The 14089-nt window shown below is 60.8% G+C and overlaps 2 protein-coding genes across 4 annotated transcripts; both read right to left on the reverse strand.

Annotated features, from left to right (window-relative positions):
• Positions 1–100: 100 nt before the first annotated feature.
• Positions 101–10838, reverse strand: AP3B2 (adaptor related protein complex 3 subunit beta 2). Its single transcript, XM_057420614.1, has 27 exons — positions 10562–10838; positions 7995–8070; positions 7831–7905; positions 7600–7695; positions 7354–7514; positions 7156–7222; positions 6514–6696; positions 6237–6413; positions 5939–6036; positions 5580–5634; positions 5372–5443; positions 5146–5208; positions 4782–4914; positions 4589–4698; positions 4338–4514; positions 4067–4253; positions 3848–3966; positions 3557–3668; positions 3055–3241; positions 2815–2986; positions 2678–2732; positions 2248–2354; positions 1909–2140; positions 1724–1808; positions 1364–1461; positions 592–730; positions 101–389 (listed from the first exon to the last, which is right to left on the reverse strand). Exons 1-27 carry the CDS (start codon positions 10672–10674, stop codon positions 239–241), a joined length of 3300 nt encoding a protein of 1099 aa, XP_057276597.1. The 5' UTR covers positions 10675–10838; the 3' UTR covers positions 101–238.
• Positions 10839–12001: 1163 nt separating this feature from the next.
• Positions 12002–13860, reverse strand: LOC130605130 (uncharacterized). Of its 3 annotated transcripts, XM_057420362.1 has the most exons (7): positions 13726–13859; positions 13542–13559; positions 13155–13229; positions 12997–13014; positions 12530–12731; positions 12217–12449; positions 12002–12143 (listed from the first exon to the last, which is right to left on the reverse strand). In XM_057420362.1, exons 2-7 carry the CDS (start codon positions 13557–13559, stop codon positions 12123–12125), a joined length of 567 nt encoding a protein of 188 aa, XP_057276345.1. In that variant the 5' UTR covers positions 13726–13859; the 3' UTR covers positions 12002–12122. The 3 variants fall into 3 exon arrangements, with proteins under 3 accessions (XP_057276345.1, XP_057276328.1, XP_057276337.1); XM_057420345.1 differs by having other exon boundaries at positions 12002–12449; positions 13726–13860; XM_057420354.1 differs by lacking the exons at positions 13155–13229; positions 13542–13559; positions 13726–13859 and having other exon boundaries at positions 12002–12449; positions 12997–13032.
• Positions 13861–14089: the final 229 nt, after the last annotated feature.

Below are 14089 nucleotides of genomic sequence, written 5' to 3' on the forward strand. Positions count from 1 at the left end.
GAGGCACGCTGTGCTCCCACGGGGGCTGGAGCCAGCACCACCCTTCTGAGCGGGACATCACTCTGCATCCTGTATGCCCCATATGGCTCCGTCCTCCCAGCAGTGAAGCTGGCCCAGGGGTCACTGCCTGCTGCCCCTCCGGGGATTGGAGCGGGGGATAACCCAGCAGGAATCAGGCCAAGGAGTGTTTTGGGGAGCAGTGTGGGGCAGAGCAGGGTGGGAGGGCAGGGCCTGGCTGTCACTGCGCCAGGGCCTGGATGATGTCCTTCACCAGCATGGTGCCGATAACCATCTTCTCGCTGTTGACGGTCAGCTGGGCCGCAGCACCCTCCCATCGCTCCAGGGTGATGAGCACGAGGCTCCCGCTTGTCATCGTCTTGGCTGCGAACCTGCCCACCGGTGAACATAGGGTTCAAGGTGAGCTGTCCCCCTCTCACTCTCCTGCCCCCAGGATGCTCCGGTGGGAACCAGCGAGGCATCCTCCACGCCCAGCCACCATCACATGTGGGTTCACGCAGGCTTTTTGTCCCAAAGCAAGCCCTGAGCGCCCCTGCTGTGGTTGGTGTGGGACGGGGAAGGTGACAGCACTACCTGTACTCGTTGTTGGCACCGCAGGGCACACGGCCCACGTTGGCAGCTGAGGTCACTTGCTGGACGATAGCGTGGTCGCTCCGGCACTTCTCGGGCAGCGTCAGCTTCTCCGTGATCTCGCTCATGCCTGTCAGCTTCCCTGGAGCAGGCAGCAGAGGCACCTGCCTGTCTCTGGCCACGCATCCAGCAGTGCTTGCCAGGCCCTGTTTTGGCATTCCCAGACCAAGCCCCTCCAGCTGCCAGCTCCCTGCATCTCTGTCCCCCATGACGTCCCAAGCTGCCTGCCCTGCTTGCTCCTCTCCAGCCTAGCTGGAAAAACCTTCTTCCACAACCCTTACTGGGCTCATCCCTGTGTCCCTGCCCAGTGGCAGCGATCCTGGGGACAGGCTCGTCCAGTCACCAGCAGCAATGGGGCCAGGTGCCACAGGGCACCAAGCACCCACCGCTTAGCACAGACCCCTGTCTGCTGCTCCTCCAGGAGCAGGGGGATGCTGGGCCAGGGTGTCCCCATCACTGGGAGCACCAGGGTGGCATGAGTCCTCCACGGTGTGTGGGGACCTGGTGGGGCCACCCTGGTGCCAGGGCAGTCACTGCAGGGGGATGAGGGGGCAGAGCTAGTCTAGGGACCTGCCAAGTGGCCACTTACCCTCGCCTGGCTGTGCGAGGTGCTCTAGGGCCACGGTGAGAGCGGCAGAGGGGACAAAATGGGGCATGAACATTGGCACTGGGGCAGTGGGTGCCTGTGCAGCCCCTGTCCCTGTCCCCCACTCACCCTGCTCCTTCTTGAATTCGTTCTCGCTCATGAAGACAGGGGCCATGAGCTCCCCCACGGGCGGCTGGATGGAGACGTAGAAGTGGCGCGTGTGGGTGCTGGGGAGACAGGCAGGTGAGGGGGGCACATGCTCAGAATGTCCCTTTTTGTGTCCCGCTTCCCATCCCTGCCCTGGGCAGGCAGTGGCTGGAGGGAAACTGAAGCACATAAGGCCTTGGGAATAGGGGGAAGTCAGGCTGGACCTGGGGCTGCTGCCACCTCCTCGTCTCCCCCCCCAGTTTCTCCCCTCCTGTGAAGGATCCAGGTGCCTGTCCTGCTATCCCCCATCCCCAGAGCACCCCTGGGACACTGGGCACTCACCACAGCTGGAAGTTGGCTGCCTGTGTGGAGTCGCAGAAGTCGATGCCCATCACCACGCTGGCCGTGTCCCCGGGCGCGAGGCGCTCTGAAACCACAGTGCTAACACTGCGTCCCGTGTCCCCTCCACCAGCCAAGCCCTGTCCCCATTTACCCCTTCACAGCATCGCAGCCGTGCCATGCCCTACCGATCTCTGGGAACTCCTGGATCCTCATCCCGGAGAGCAGCTTGGGCTCACTGACCCGCAGGCTCTTCACCTCGGCGTCAGTGTTGTTGGAGATCTGGATGTGGACGGCCACCATGTGGGGGTCCCCCGGGAAGGGCCGGCGGCTGAAGCAGTACTCCACTGAGAGCCCCTCGCCCGCCATGCGGTGCAGCAGCTCGTAGGTCCTCACCGCACCGAACGCAGGGCTCAGCAGCTGCCAGGGGCCGAGGGGCTGGTGTGGGATGCTGACCCCCCAGCCTGCAGCCCCCATGGGGGACAGGGGTCCTGGGACACCCCAGGAAGGGCATGGGGGACACTTACAGTGGGTGTCAGGGACGTGTCAGTGAGCGTGAGGCCCTCCAGGTCAGTCACCAGGCTGGTGGAGATGACGCTGCTGGAGGGGATGGGCTGGGGAGGAGGGGGGGTGACTGCAGGGGTGGGGGGAAAGGGTTAACAGAGCTCTGATGAGTCACAGTCCTATGGGGACTACCCCATTAGCCCCATGGGACAGCCGCATGGGGACAGCCCTGGTAGCACACCTGCATGGGGACAATCCTGTAGGAACAACCCCAAAAGCACAGTCCCCTGTCCCACAGCCACCCTCTGGGGACAAGGACTGCCCACCCCACTGGTCCTTGTCCCAGTTCTGCAGCTCCCAGAGGGCCGGTGGGGCCCTGACCTCAGTGACTGTTCCTCAGTTCCCCCGGTGCCACCGGCACAGCCACCCCGTGTGCCCTGGGCAGACACTCACAGTCATCCAGGTCGAGCAGGGAGATCTCCTTGGGGCCGGCCCTGCTTCTTGGGGGCTGCGAGGGGCAAAGAAGTGGGGGGGTGTAAGCGGGGAGTCCAGGTGTCCCTGCGCTATCCCCAGCCCAGCCCGGCCCTCACCGCCTTCCTCCGCTTGGCCTCTGCCTCGGAGCCCGACTCGGAGCCTGAGGAGCTGCTCTCAGAGGTGCTGGCCTCCTCTGATGATGTCTCGGCATGGCCCTTCCTCCCCGGAACTGCCTTCTTCTTCTTGGCCTTCTTTGTCCCCTCCTCTTCCTCCTCATCCTCGCTGGGGCTGTGGGGAGGGCCTGGCTCAGGGCAGGCAGGGGTTTGGCTGGGGCACCCCGCTTTCCCAGGGGGTACCTGCCCGCACTCCCCGCAGCTGCCTTCCGGGAGCCTTCCTTCTCCTTCCTCTTCGACCTCTTCTCCTCCTCCTCCTCCTTGTCCTCAGACTGCTCCCCGCTGCCTTCCTCCTCCTCTTCCTCCTCTTCCTCGCTGCCAGAGCTGGAGCTGCTGGAGCTGCCGCTCTCCTCACTGACAGACTCAGGCTCTGCAGGCAGGGGGCACGGCTCAGCCCTGCTGCTGCATCCCCCCCACGGCCCCACAGCTCCCTGCTGCATCCCATTGCATCCCCCCCCAGCCTCCCACTGCATCCCCACACCCGCTGCTGCCTCCCCCCCACCCTGCTGCACCCCTGCACTGCATGCTCTTCACGGCATGCTCCCTCTGCATCCCTACATCCCTGTGTCCTTCTACTGCATCCCTGAGCCATCCCTCCATGTCCCCTGCCATGTCCCCACCATGATGGGATGTCCCTATGGCAGTGTCCCCTGCCCCATGCCCTGCCATGCCACTGGGTCCTCACCACTGTCCGCTGACTCCGTGGGCCCTGACTCCCCATCTGAGTCGGAGTAGAAAGGTTTCTCTGCCTTCTCCTTCCTCTTCTCCCGGCTGGTGCACTTGGTCCACTCCGGAACCTGCCAGAACAGGGCTGATGGAGCGGGGCCATCACCCACGGGTGGGGGTCCCAAACCTTGTCCCTCCCCTTCCTGTGCCCAAGTGGGGTGTGGGCACCTTCCGGGACCCTCTGAAGACCTTGAGATGACACCGCTGCCTTGGCCCCCATGCACCCAGCACCTTGGGGTGCTCTACGCACCTCCACGTTCCTCACAGAGGGGTCAGGGGCCTCGTCCGGCCAGTCAGGCAGCTCCTGGTAGCCCACAGCCTTGGCGTTGAGCAGGTGGGACAGGGAGCCCAGCTGGAAATGGTCCCGATCTAGGGCAGGGTGAGAGGGGGCAGCAGCTCAGGGGTGGCCATTCAGCACCGTGCCGACAGCTGGCCCTGTGTCCCCATGGCCTGTGACCAGTGGGGGTACCTTTGAAGGAGGACTCCAAGATGGGAGCAGGCTTTTGGGCCAGGAAGAGCTTCTTGGCGTATTTGTTGAGGGCCCCGCTCTTCTCAGTGGGCACGATGAGCTGGCGGATGAAGCGGGCCCGGTCGCGGATGTCGTAATTCTGGTCGTACTTCGCCAAGTTGAGGACATACTGGGTCAGCAGCTTGCTCTGCACCAGAGGACGTGCTCAGGGCCAGCTTTTCCCTCCACACTGGGGAAACTGAGGCGCATTATTGGGCCATGTCACCGGTACCTGCTTGGAGTTGGTCAGGTAGAGTTTTGCTGCCAGGTTGATGACCTGCAACTTGACGATGTCCTCCTCGTTGGTGAAGGACTTGGCCATCTTGCGCAGCACATCGGGTGCGATCTTGGGCACGTGCTCGCAGTACTCGCCGATGAGCCACAGGATGCTGGCCCGCGCCATCGGCACCTGCAAACGGCCCCGCGCACGTGGCACCGCTGCTGCTGCCCCGGGCCCGTGGGTCCCGCAACGTCCCGACCCACCTGGATGTTGTCAGTGAGCTTGGCCATGTGCTTGATGATCTCGCTGTGCTGTGCCGGCTGCATCTGCAGCAGCTTTTTGATGACCACCACGGATTCGGCCACCACCAGCTCTGTGGGCAGAGACCTCGGCCTCAGTGGGGTCCTGCCCCGAGGGCGATGGAGCCCCTGTTTGGACCCCACCGCAGGCACTCACCGTCCCGGTTGGAGAGGAGCTGGACCAGGCCGTTGAGGCAGGTGTCCCGCACCTTCCCGATGTTGGTGGCACAGCGCCCGATGGCTTGGATGGTGGCTGCCACAAAGTCCTTGTCCATGCTGCGGATGTAGGTCTGTGCAGGCATGGGACACACACACACATGACATGTCACCCACCTGCCAGTGCTGGGCATGTCCCCATGTGATGGTCACACGTTTGGGTTCTTTGGAACCATCCATGGGGTTGGCATGGCCTCAGCCCACTCCTGCTGGTAGGGAATCCTCCATCCCCTCCGTGGTGAAGTTTATGCACCCAGAGCCATGTGGGGTGGCACTCCAGTGGCCTCAGGATGACCATGGCATACCTGGAACTCCCGCAGGATAGTGGAAATGTTGGTCTCATTGGCCAGGTTGGTGAGGACCTCCAGCTGCAGGAAAGAGGAAGAGATGAGCATCAGAGGGGCATGGTGCTGGGGCACAGGGTCCTGCCTCTCCTCCTGTCCCCAGGCTGTGAAGGACAGCTGCCCCATAGGGAAGGGCTCTGTGAAGCCCCAAAGCAGTGATAGGTTCTACTGGGTGTTTCCAGCTCACCTTGAGGATCTTGATTTGTGTGGGGTCCGTGGAGCGGATGTAAAAGCTCTTCAGGTATGGCTCAAACATCCCCTGCATGCAGAGCCAGTGGCATTAGTGCCATCCCTGTCCCCTCCTTGCCAAGGCCACCCTGGTGACCCTGCTGGCTTGCCCTCATTCCGCTTCAGAGTCAACAGGGCAACTCTCCCACACTGAGTCCGAGCCTCACCCGCCGTTTGATGGACATGGTGGCCACGTTCTGCAGCACAACATACTGCACCTCGCTGCAGGAACAAAGAGAGGACACCATCAGTGGGGCAGAGCCAGACCCCCCCAGCTGGTCCTGTGAAGATGGGGCAGGACCCATCACCAAGCTGGTGCCACCATGACACTGCCACCCAATGTCTGGGTTGGGCCAGGCCAATCTGTTTTGGTGATTCACCCCAAGCTGATGTCCCTGCAGGGCTGGGCTTTATGGGGGCTCTCTCCTAGGGTCTTGAGGCTTCTGATGGGTCCCACCAACCAGGGGGTGGGGTAGGGAACCACTGTAACCCAGACCTGTGACTCCACAGACCTGTGACCACAGACCTGTGACTCCGCAGGAGCCGCACCAGCGCCTTGGCGATGACCCCAACCTCTGCCTTGGGTGCCAGGTGGAAGTAGAGCTGTGCCACGGCCATCACCACCTGCGGGGACACATCCAAGCGTCAGCCAGTGGGCACAGGGACACCCTGAGGGATGGCTGTGTCCCCCACAGCACCCGGGGGAAGCCTGACCCTGGGTGTCCCTCAAGCACCTCGGTGGCTCCTTGGCCGGTGGGGACATCATAGGCCCCAGCTGATGGACACCATTGGTAGCCTCAGGGGATGGAGAGTGGGGGGCTCACCGCAGCATTGCGGCTCTGCAGCAGGGGTTTGGTGTTGCGCAGGAGCAGGCGGTGGTCAGGGTCCATGACATACGGCTTGCGCTTGGCCAGTGAGGCCGCCTCTGCCTTGGGGTCCTTGGTGTCCTCCTCCTCGGAGCCATAGAAAGCTTTCTCGGCGCTCTCCTCCAGCAAGGACTCCTGTCAGGAGGTGGGACACCTTACACCCCCCCAGCAGCACCCATCCTTTCACCCCACCTCTCCAGGGGCTCCAAGGGCACCCTGAGGATCCCACGCTCACGTTCTGGTTGGGGCTGAGAAACTGGGTGCGTGCGTAGCGGGTGAGCATGTTGATGATGACCACCTGCCCCCACTCCTCCACGTCGATGAGCAGGTTGCAGAGCTTGCGGTAGTTCTTGTGGATGAGGTCAATGCGCTCCGGGCACACCTCCTCAAATGCCATCACCACGCTGCCGGCCACCAGCTGTGGAGGGAAAGCCCAGGGTGGTGGCATCTTCGTCGTGGTGCTGGCTTGATGGGGATGGTGGCATCCCCGTGAGAATGGGGATGGGATGGCAGCTCAGTGGAGCTGGTGGGATCCCCATGAGGGTATTGGTCTGTTGGGGACAGCAGGGTTCACGCAAGGACTCCAGCTCTGCAGGGCTGGCTACATTCCCATGAGGATGCTGGTTTGGTGGAGATGGCTCCCTCTGGATCAGTGTGGCTGGTGGCATCCCCATGAGGATGCTGGCTTGGTGGGGACAGTGACATACCCACAGAGTTGTTGGCTCTGGGGATAGCTGCATCCCTGCACCATCAAGTGTTGGATCAGTGAGGATGGTGGCATCTGCAAGGATGGCTGCTTTCCCATGAGGGTGCCAGGTCAGGGGGCATGGTCATGTCCCCAGATTTAGGGGCCGGGGGGACCTGGCGCCCTGCTCACCGTGGTCTTGTCCGCCAACAGCTTCTCGATCACTTCGATGAGCTGGTCCTTCTGGTCCGAGTCAAGGCTGTGAGGGAAAAGTAGGGCAAGTGGGGCCAGAGCAACCCCCCATCCCTGCCTGTACCTGCCTGCACCGCACGGCTGAGACCCTGCACCCTTGCTGATGCACCCAAAACTCAGCAGCTGAACCCCCATTACCTGTACAGCTTGGGGATGGCATGGGCGGCTGTCTTGCGCACATAGGGAGACATGTCTGAGGCGGCCTCCTTGATGGCCAGCATCATGATGGGCACGATGATGGGCACACGGATGCTGGAGAGGACCCGCAGGGCGCTGGCACGGATCAGCTGGTTGGGATCCTGTGGGGACATGCAGGGGCTGCAGTGCAGCCACGGGAGGCTTGCTACTCCCCCAGGCTCCCCCTGGGTCCCCAGAGCAGCCCACCTTAAGTCCTCGCTGGAAGGTGGAGATGGAGAGCAAGGCCAGATCCTGCTGCTCCTCTGCATAGCGCACCAGGTAGACATACACCAACTTCTTCACCTGTGAGGTGAAGGTGGTCAAGCCACCTCAGAGCCCTGCAGAACCCAGCCCGTCCCCAAGTCCTGCCTGCAGGTGAGGCACCAGTCCCTGGGGACACCGATGGATGCCACCAGGGCCACTCGAGACCTTCCTCACCTCAATGTTCTTGCAGGCAACGTTTTTCACCACAGCTGGGAAGAGGTCCGAGGCGTTTTTACCCCGGGCGATCATCTAGGGGTTAAAGGAGCAGCATGACTCCGGCTGGCCAACACGGCACAGCACAGCTTGGCACCAGCAGCACCCACCCATCTAACACCCACCGCCACGATCCTCTTCATGGCCTCCAGCTTGAGCGAATCCTTGTTGCTATCAAGCATCTCCTTGAGGTCATCGTGTCTGTGCCACACGGGGCAAAAAAAAAAATCCCATTTTCCTTTTTTTAGTCATTTTGAACCATCTTTAGTTTTTTTTTTTTTTTTTGCTGCTCCCAGCCTGCCGCTGCCACCAGGGTGACAACAGAACCCTTCCCCATGCAATATTGATGGGGACAGGAACTGGGTTACAGCCAGGTGAAAGAGGAGATGGAGGGACCAGTGCAGTGCTGGCACCCAGCTCTGTCCCCATCCTGGGCACTGGGACAAGACCCTATCCCAGCCCAGCTGTGGTTGTTACACCAGGATGTCCCCACATCATTTTCCAGGGAGCAGGTGCCCATCAACAGCTCCATCCTGGCCTCACTGAGTGTGTCCCTCGTTCCATCCCTCATGGACATGATGGCATGGATGTGCCAGTGCATCCTGATGCAGAGCCCTTCCCTGGTCCCTTCCCTGGTCTGGGAAACTGCCACCAGTCTTTTCTAAGGCTGGTTGTCACCACTGTCCACTTTCCTAAGGGACATCTGTCCCAGCCAAACCGGGGGGACCTGTGCTGTGTCCACCCTCAGCAGCTGGGGGTGGCACCCATGGGGCCATGCTCATCCAGAGCCACCATCAATGGAGGGTGCAGGGGAGCTCCTTGGAGGGATCTTACCGCAGTGGTGGCCCGGCGCTGGTGGCCACGGCGGGCTTGGGGCCGGCGAGCAGCCGCAGCTCGTCGGCTTGCAGGGCGCTATAGCAGGCGGGTTGTCCGGCCTCGGTGGCCAGCACCGGGCTTGTCACCTCCTCGGCTGTGTCACCACCCGCCGGTGGCTTTGCCGGCCCAGCCGGTAGCTGCCGCAGCAGCTTCTGCACTGGTGGCAGGGACAGCATGGCTTTAGCCAGCAGTGGTGGCCCTGGGGATGGTGGCAGGGCTGTGGCCCTGCTCCTCCTCCTGGCACTGCCACTGAAACCTGACGTGGGGTTGGTGTTGGGTTGCAGACTTGCAACGCCCTTCCTGGTGGACAAGGCCACCCCAGGGTATCACATCCCAAGTGACACCCGTCCTGCAGCAGGGCTCAGGGACACTGCAGGGAGCACCTTCCCCAGGGCCAGGGACCCCTGCACGGCAGTGGGGTAGCACAATGGGACATCTGGGCTTGTGCCACCTGGGTGACGCTTCTCTTGCACCGTGCCTAGTTCACGGGGATGGCGGCAGAGGTGGTGTGGCCACAAGGGCATGGGATCTGGTGAAGGGCAGTGATGGGGACACTGCCGGGGGGCCAGGGATGGGTGGACACTGCCAGCATGGGGGACACTGATGGCATGTGACTGGAGGAACCTGGCCAGACTGGGGGACACTGCCAAGGTGGTCAGGGCTGAAGGATGCTGCCATACCAGGGAGTGCCGGTGGGGCAGGGTGGTGGGGACCCTGCTGGACTGCGGGACACTGATGGCAGGTCAGGGCTGGAAGGACACTGACAGTAGGGGCGAGGGGACACTGCCAGACCTGGGGACAGGGGACCACTGCCAGGCTGGGGGACACTGACAGGGGGCCAGAGATAGGGGGACAATGTCAGTGGATCATGGAAGAGGTGGGACACTGTGAGACGGGGACACTGCCAGTGGCTCATGGATGTGGGACACTGCCAAATTGGGGAACACTTCCAGCCTGGGGGACTGCCAGCAGGACAGGGATGAGGGGACACAGCCACCTTTGGGGACACTGGCAGTGAGTCAGGACTGGGGTGTCACTGCCACATTGGGGGACACTATCAGGCAGTAATGACAGGGGAGTCACTGCCAGACTGGGGACAATGCCAGGGGGTCAGAGGTGGGGGATACATCCAGCCAGGGGAAGACTGCTGCATCATTAGGGAGGGGTCCAGGGATGGGGGACACTGCCTAAATGTGGGACACTGCCTAAATGGGGGACACCATCAGTGAGTCAGGGAGGGGTGACATTGCCAGCGGGCCAGGATGCAGGACACTGCCAGGGCAGGGGGGTCAAAGGGACCCCCATGTTCCTGCAGCTCCAGGGACTCCCCCTCTCCCAGCATCCCTGCCCCCTTTCCCCTAGCAGCCTGCCCCACACAGAGGTGACATTTCCCAGCTCCCCCCCCGCTTGGGATCCGGGGGGGGGGGGGGGGGGGGGGCAGTCACCGAAGAGCCCCCCAAAAGCTGCAGGAGCCAGCAGAGCGCATGGGGGGGACACGGTGCCTGTGTGCCTCCAGCCCAGGGGCGGGGGTGCAGTGTGTGCGGGGGGTCCCTGCGCATCCTCCCCGCCACACTGTCTCCAAAACCTCGCCGTTTTCCCCCAGCAGCCTCCCTGGCCTTTGTAACCTGCAGTGGAGGTGGCGTGACCGCGTGCCCTGTCCCCATCCTCATCGTCATCCTCATCCCGTCCCCACCCCGCGGCCCATGGCCACCCCGCAGCCGGGTACCGGGCCCCCGCCGGGGACAGCGGCCAGACCCCGCGCTGGCAGCCCCCGGCCCGGCTCCGCCGCTGTCCCCAGCTCCCGCCGCGTCCCCACCTCTTGTAGTCGGAGGAGAAGATGCCGCCGCTGGCGGGGTCGTGGCCGTACTCGGGCTCGCCCAGGCTGGAGGCCCCCCCCTTGTCCTCCCCGTAGGCCGGGCTGGCCGCCATGGCGGGGGATGCGGGCGGGATGCGGGTGGGATGCCGGGACTGATGTCAGCGTCATGCGGGGCCGGGACCGCCCAGCGCTGCCAGCGGCCCCCGGCCGCCGGGGATGCTCCGGGGGCCGCGCCCGGCCTCCGTCGGGGGTCCCCAGCCACGCACCCCGCGCAGGGTCGGTGCCAGTGAGAGGTAGCACGGCAGTGATTCAGGGTGTTATTAGCGGTGTTTGGGTTATATGTCATACATCAGAATAGATTGTACAATTATACGTATTCGAATTATGTCAGATTATATTAAATCAGATGATACTGTATCATGTTACATTGCATTATATTATTATTTCATACATAACACGGTATTTCATATGTATATATAGTATACATTATATATTCTGTACTATCGATTATATGCTGCATAATATATACCACATATTGCATTTATATATTACATTACACTATAATATAGTAGAGTATATTAATCAGATGCTATTATATACATTATATATTTTCCAATATTATAGAATCATAGAGTGGTTGGGGTTGGAAAGGGCCTTAAGATTATCCAGTTCCAACCCCCTACCAAGTCAGGGACCTACACAGTCCCTATATGATATAATATATACTAGGTAAATGTTATACATTATACATTAAACATATGTTATATCTGATATATATGTCACATAACATTATATGTTATGCAATGGTATGTATAATATTATTCATTATACATTACAGATTATATATGTTACATGTTATAAGCATTTGTTATAAATAACAAATACATTATACACTATACATGTTATGTTGCATATGTCATTATATAATGTTATCTATAATGATAGATAACATTATATTGCAGATCATATTAATTCCATCATATTCTATATTCTATCATATAGTCTACATTCTATATGATATAATATATGCTATATAGTATATTATACATGATGTATGATGTAAATATTATGTAATACATTAAATTATAGTATTCTTACAATAGTTTACATTCTTCTATTATTATTATTATTAATTACTGTTGTTGTTGTTCTCAGGTGATCATTGCTACTGGCAATGTTTTAGTTCGGCTGTTCCTGGGCAGCGGATCAGCCCCAGTGACTGGCTGCTCCCCAGACAGCTCCCACCCACCACGAGATGAAAACAGGCACATTTCAGGTAGCAAGCTGTAATAAAGCATCTCATCGATGCATGGCAATTAAGCTACACAGGCAGAAATGACCTCCCCTGTCCCACTGCCCTACCCTTCGTGCCTGGTGTGGATGGGCTCCTGTAGCCCTCCTGGGAATCCTGAAAAGAACACAAACCAAACTGGGTTGGTGCAGGGTCTCCCTGCAACCATTTATTGCTACGTAAGAGGGAGGACAAAGCTGCTCGCACAACACTGGTCCCCCAGGCAGGATGCTCCAGCTCCGCGTGTCCCCGGGCACATCACCACCTCCATCACTGCAGTGCTGGGGATGCCTGGGAGACAAGATGGGCTGTGGTGACACATGGCCGGGGTGGGTGTCAGGGTTCCTGGGGTGGTGGCACACACCGTGGCGCCAGCGAGCTGGCCCAGCCCCAGCAGGGTGAGGGCGAAGTGGACGCAGTTGCAGGTGACAGCGTCGTACTCCACCGGCTGGTCCATGGCCACCCGGATGCGCTGCTGCAGCGCGGCCATGTCCATCCCTCCCTTCCTCCGCAGCACCTTGGCTGGGCCCCGTGACCGCAGGAGGTGGCTCTTGCTGTGCTTGGCCACGATCCCTGATGGGGACATCCCTGAGCTGCCTGTGGGGTGAAGGTGATGCTGTACCCCATGTCCCTTCCATGGGGACCTCCCCCCAGTATGACCACCTCCTGGGGCTCACCTTCCAGGTGGATGATCTCCCCATCACCGCAGTAGACGCCAGCGTGGGCACCCCACCAGCCAGGGCCCCCCGAGGCCAGTGGGAACAGGAAGAGGTCCCCGGGCTGGGGCTCAGCCACCCCATTGGGGACCACATTGAAGTGCTGGCCCAGCAACCCCTCACAGAGGAAGAACGCCGCTGTGCTCGCTGCCCCAGCTACTGCCTGGAGACCCGGTTGTGTTTCAGGGACACTGGTACCCTGGTGCCACTGGCAGTATCACCAACCCACTGGCTCATCCCCTGTCCCCATGGTGACTTGGGCACAGTTTGGGTCTCAATGGATGGGGAATCCCCCAAGAAGGGACCACCTCCTCTTGGTATTGAGCACCCTTGGGTGCTGTGGAAGAGGGCAGGCATGCAGGATTTGGCCCTGTTGTGCCAGGGGTGAGGCAGTCATTGCGGGACACAGAGGGAATGCCAGCACTTACCTGCCTGGAGCTGCTCACCTGGAAGAACAAACACATGGTGTCAGCCCCAGTGGTGCTGGGAGATGGGACCCAGAGCACCAGTGCCATGGCTCAGCCCCTGCCCAGACCGATGCCACCCCCTGCCCAGTCCCCACACCAGCACCCCAAGCCTGTCGCACCCAGGAGCCCAGCCAGCGCTGGGGTTGGAGGAGCGGCACATCCCAGGCTCGCAGGGTCTGCACCAGGGAGCTCACCTGTGGGGAGAGGGGCAGAGCAAGCCTGGGACCCATCCCATCCCTGCTGGCATCCATCCCTGCTTGCACCTCCCCCTGCTAGCACCCATCCCTTCTAGCACCCCCCATTCTAGCACCAATCCCTGCTGGCACGCACCCTGTTAACACCCAGCCCCAGCCCAGAGCAGCCTCCCAGCGCCCATTTGCTGCCCCTTGGACCCTCAGACTCAACATTGGTCATGCCCCCATTGCAGGGTCTCTAGGTGCTGGGTGCCACAGTAGAGGGGTGGCACTGCCTCGGTGCAGGTGCTCTCCTACCGGCTCCCCCTTTACCTGGGCAAGGAGGTTCATCTGCAAGGAGAAAACATGATGTGCAGAAGCTGGGGACATGGGCCCGTGCCCAGCCCCACCTGGGGACCTCTGTGTCCCCAAACAACTGTGGTGCCACATCTCGCTGCTGAAGCCCAAGCAGGCACCATGCCAGCCCTGGCATTCATACCATGCCCTGCTCCCTCACCTTCGGGTGCCTCTGAGCTCCCCTTGCTCCACTGTGGTCCCCAGGCAGCTGCTGCTCCAAAGGTGGACGCAAGGCAGGCTCTCAGCCTGCCCCAGGGAGCACCGCGGTGGCTCTTGGCACCCACCGATGCCCGGGAATGTGCCCAGACCACACGGACCAGCCCCGCTCTGGCACGCAGCCATCCCACAGGGCCAGCCTCAGGGGCCCAACCCAGCCTGGGGTGACATTTCATCAACAAACTTCTTGGTAACCCATGAAACGGTCCCGTGGCCAATATGCTTATAGCCAGTGGCCACCAGGCTGGTGCTAAAATACCACCTGGTGCCAAAAAGCCTCTTGCCCTGAAGGTGGCCACCAGCCTGTC

Source organism: Pezoporus wallicus, unplaced genomic scaffold (assembly GCF_028554395.1).
Source record: "Pezoporus wallicus isolate ANWC-B61680 ecotype Strahan unplaced genomic scaffold, APGP_CSIRO_Pwel_v1 contig_7731, whole genome shotgun sequence".
Classification (NCBI taxonomy): Eukaryota; Metazoa; Chordata; class Aves; order Psittaciformes; family Psittacidae; genus Pezoporus; species Pezoporus wallicus.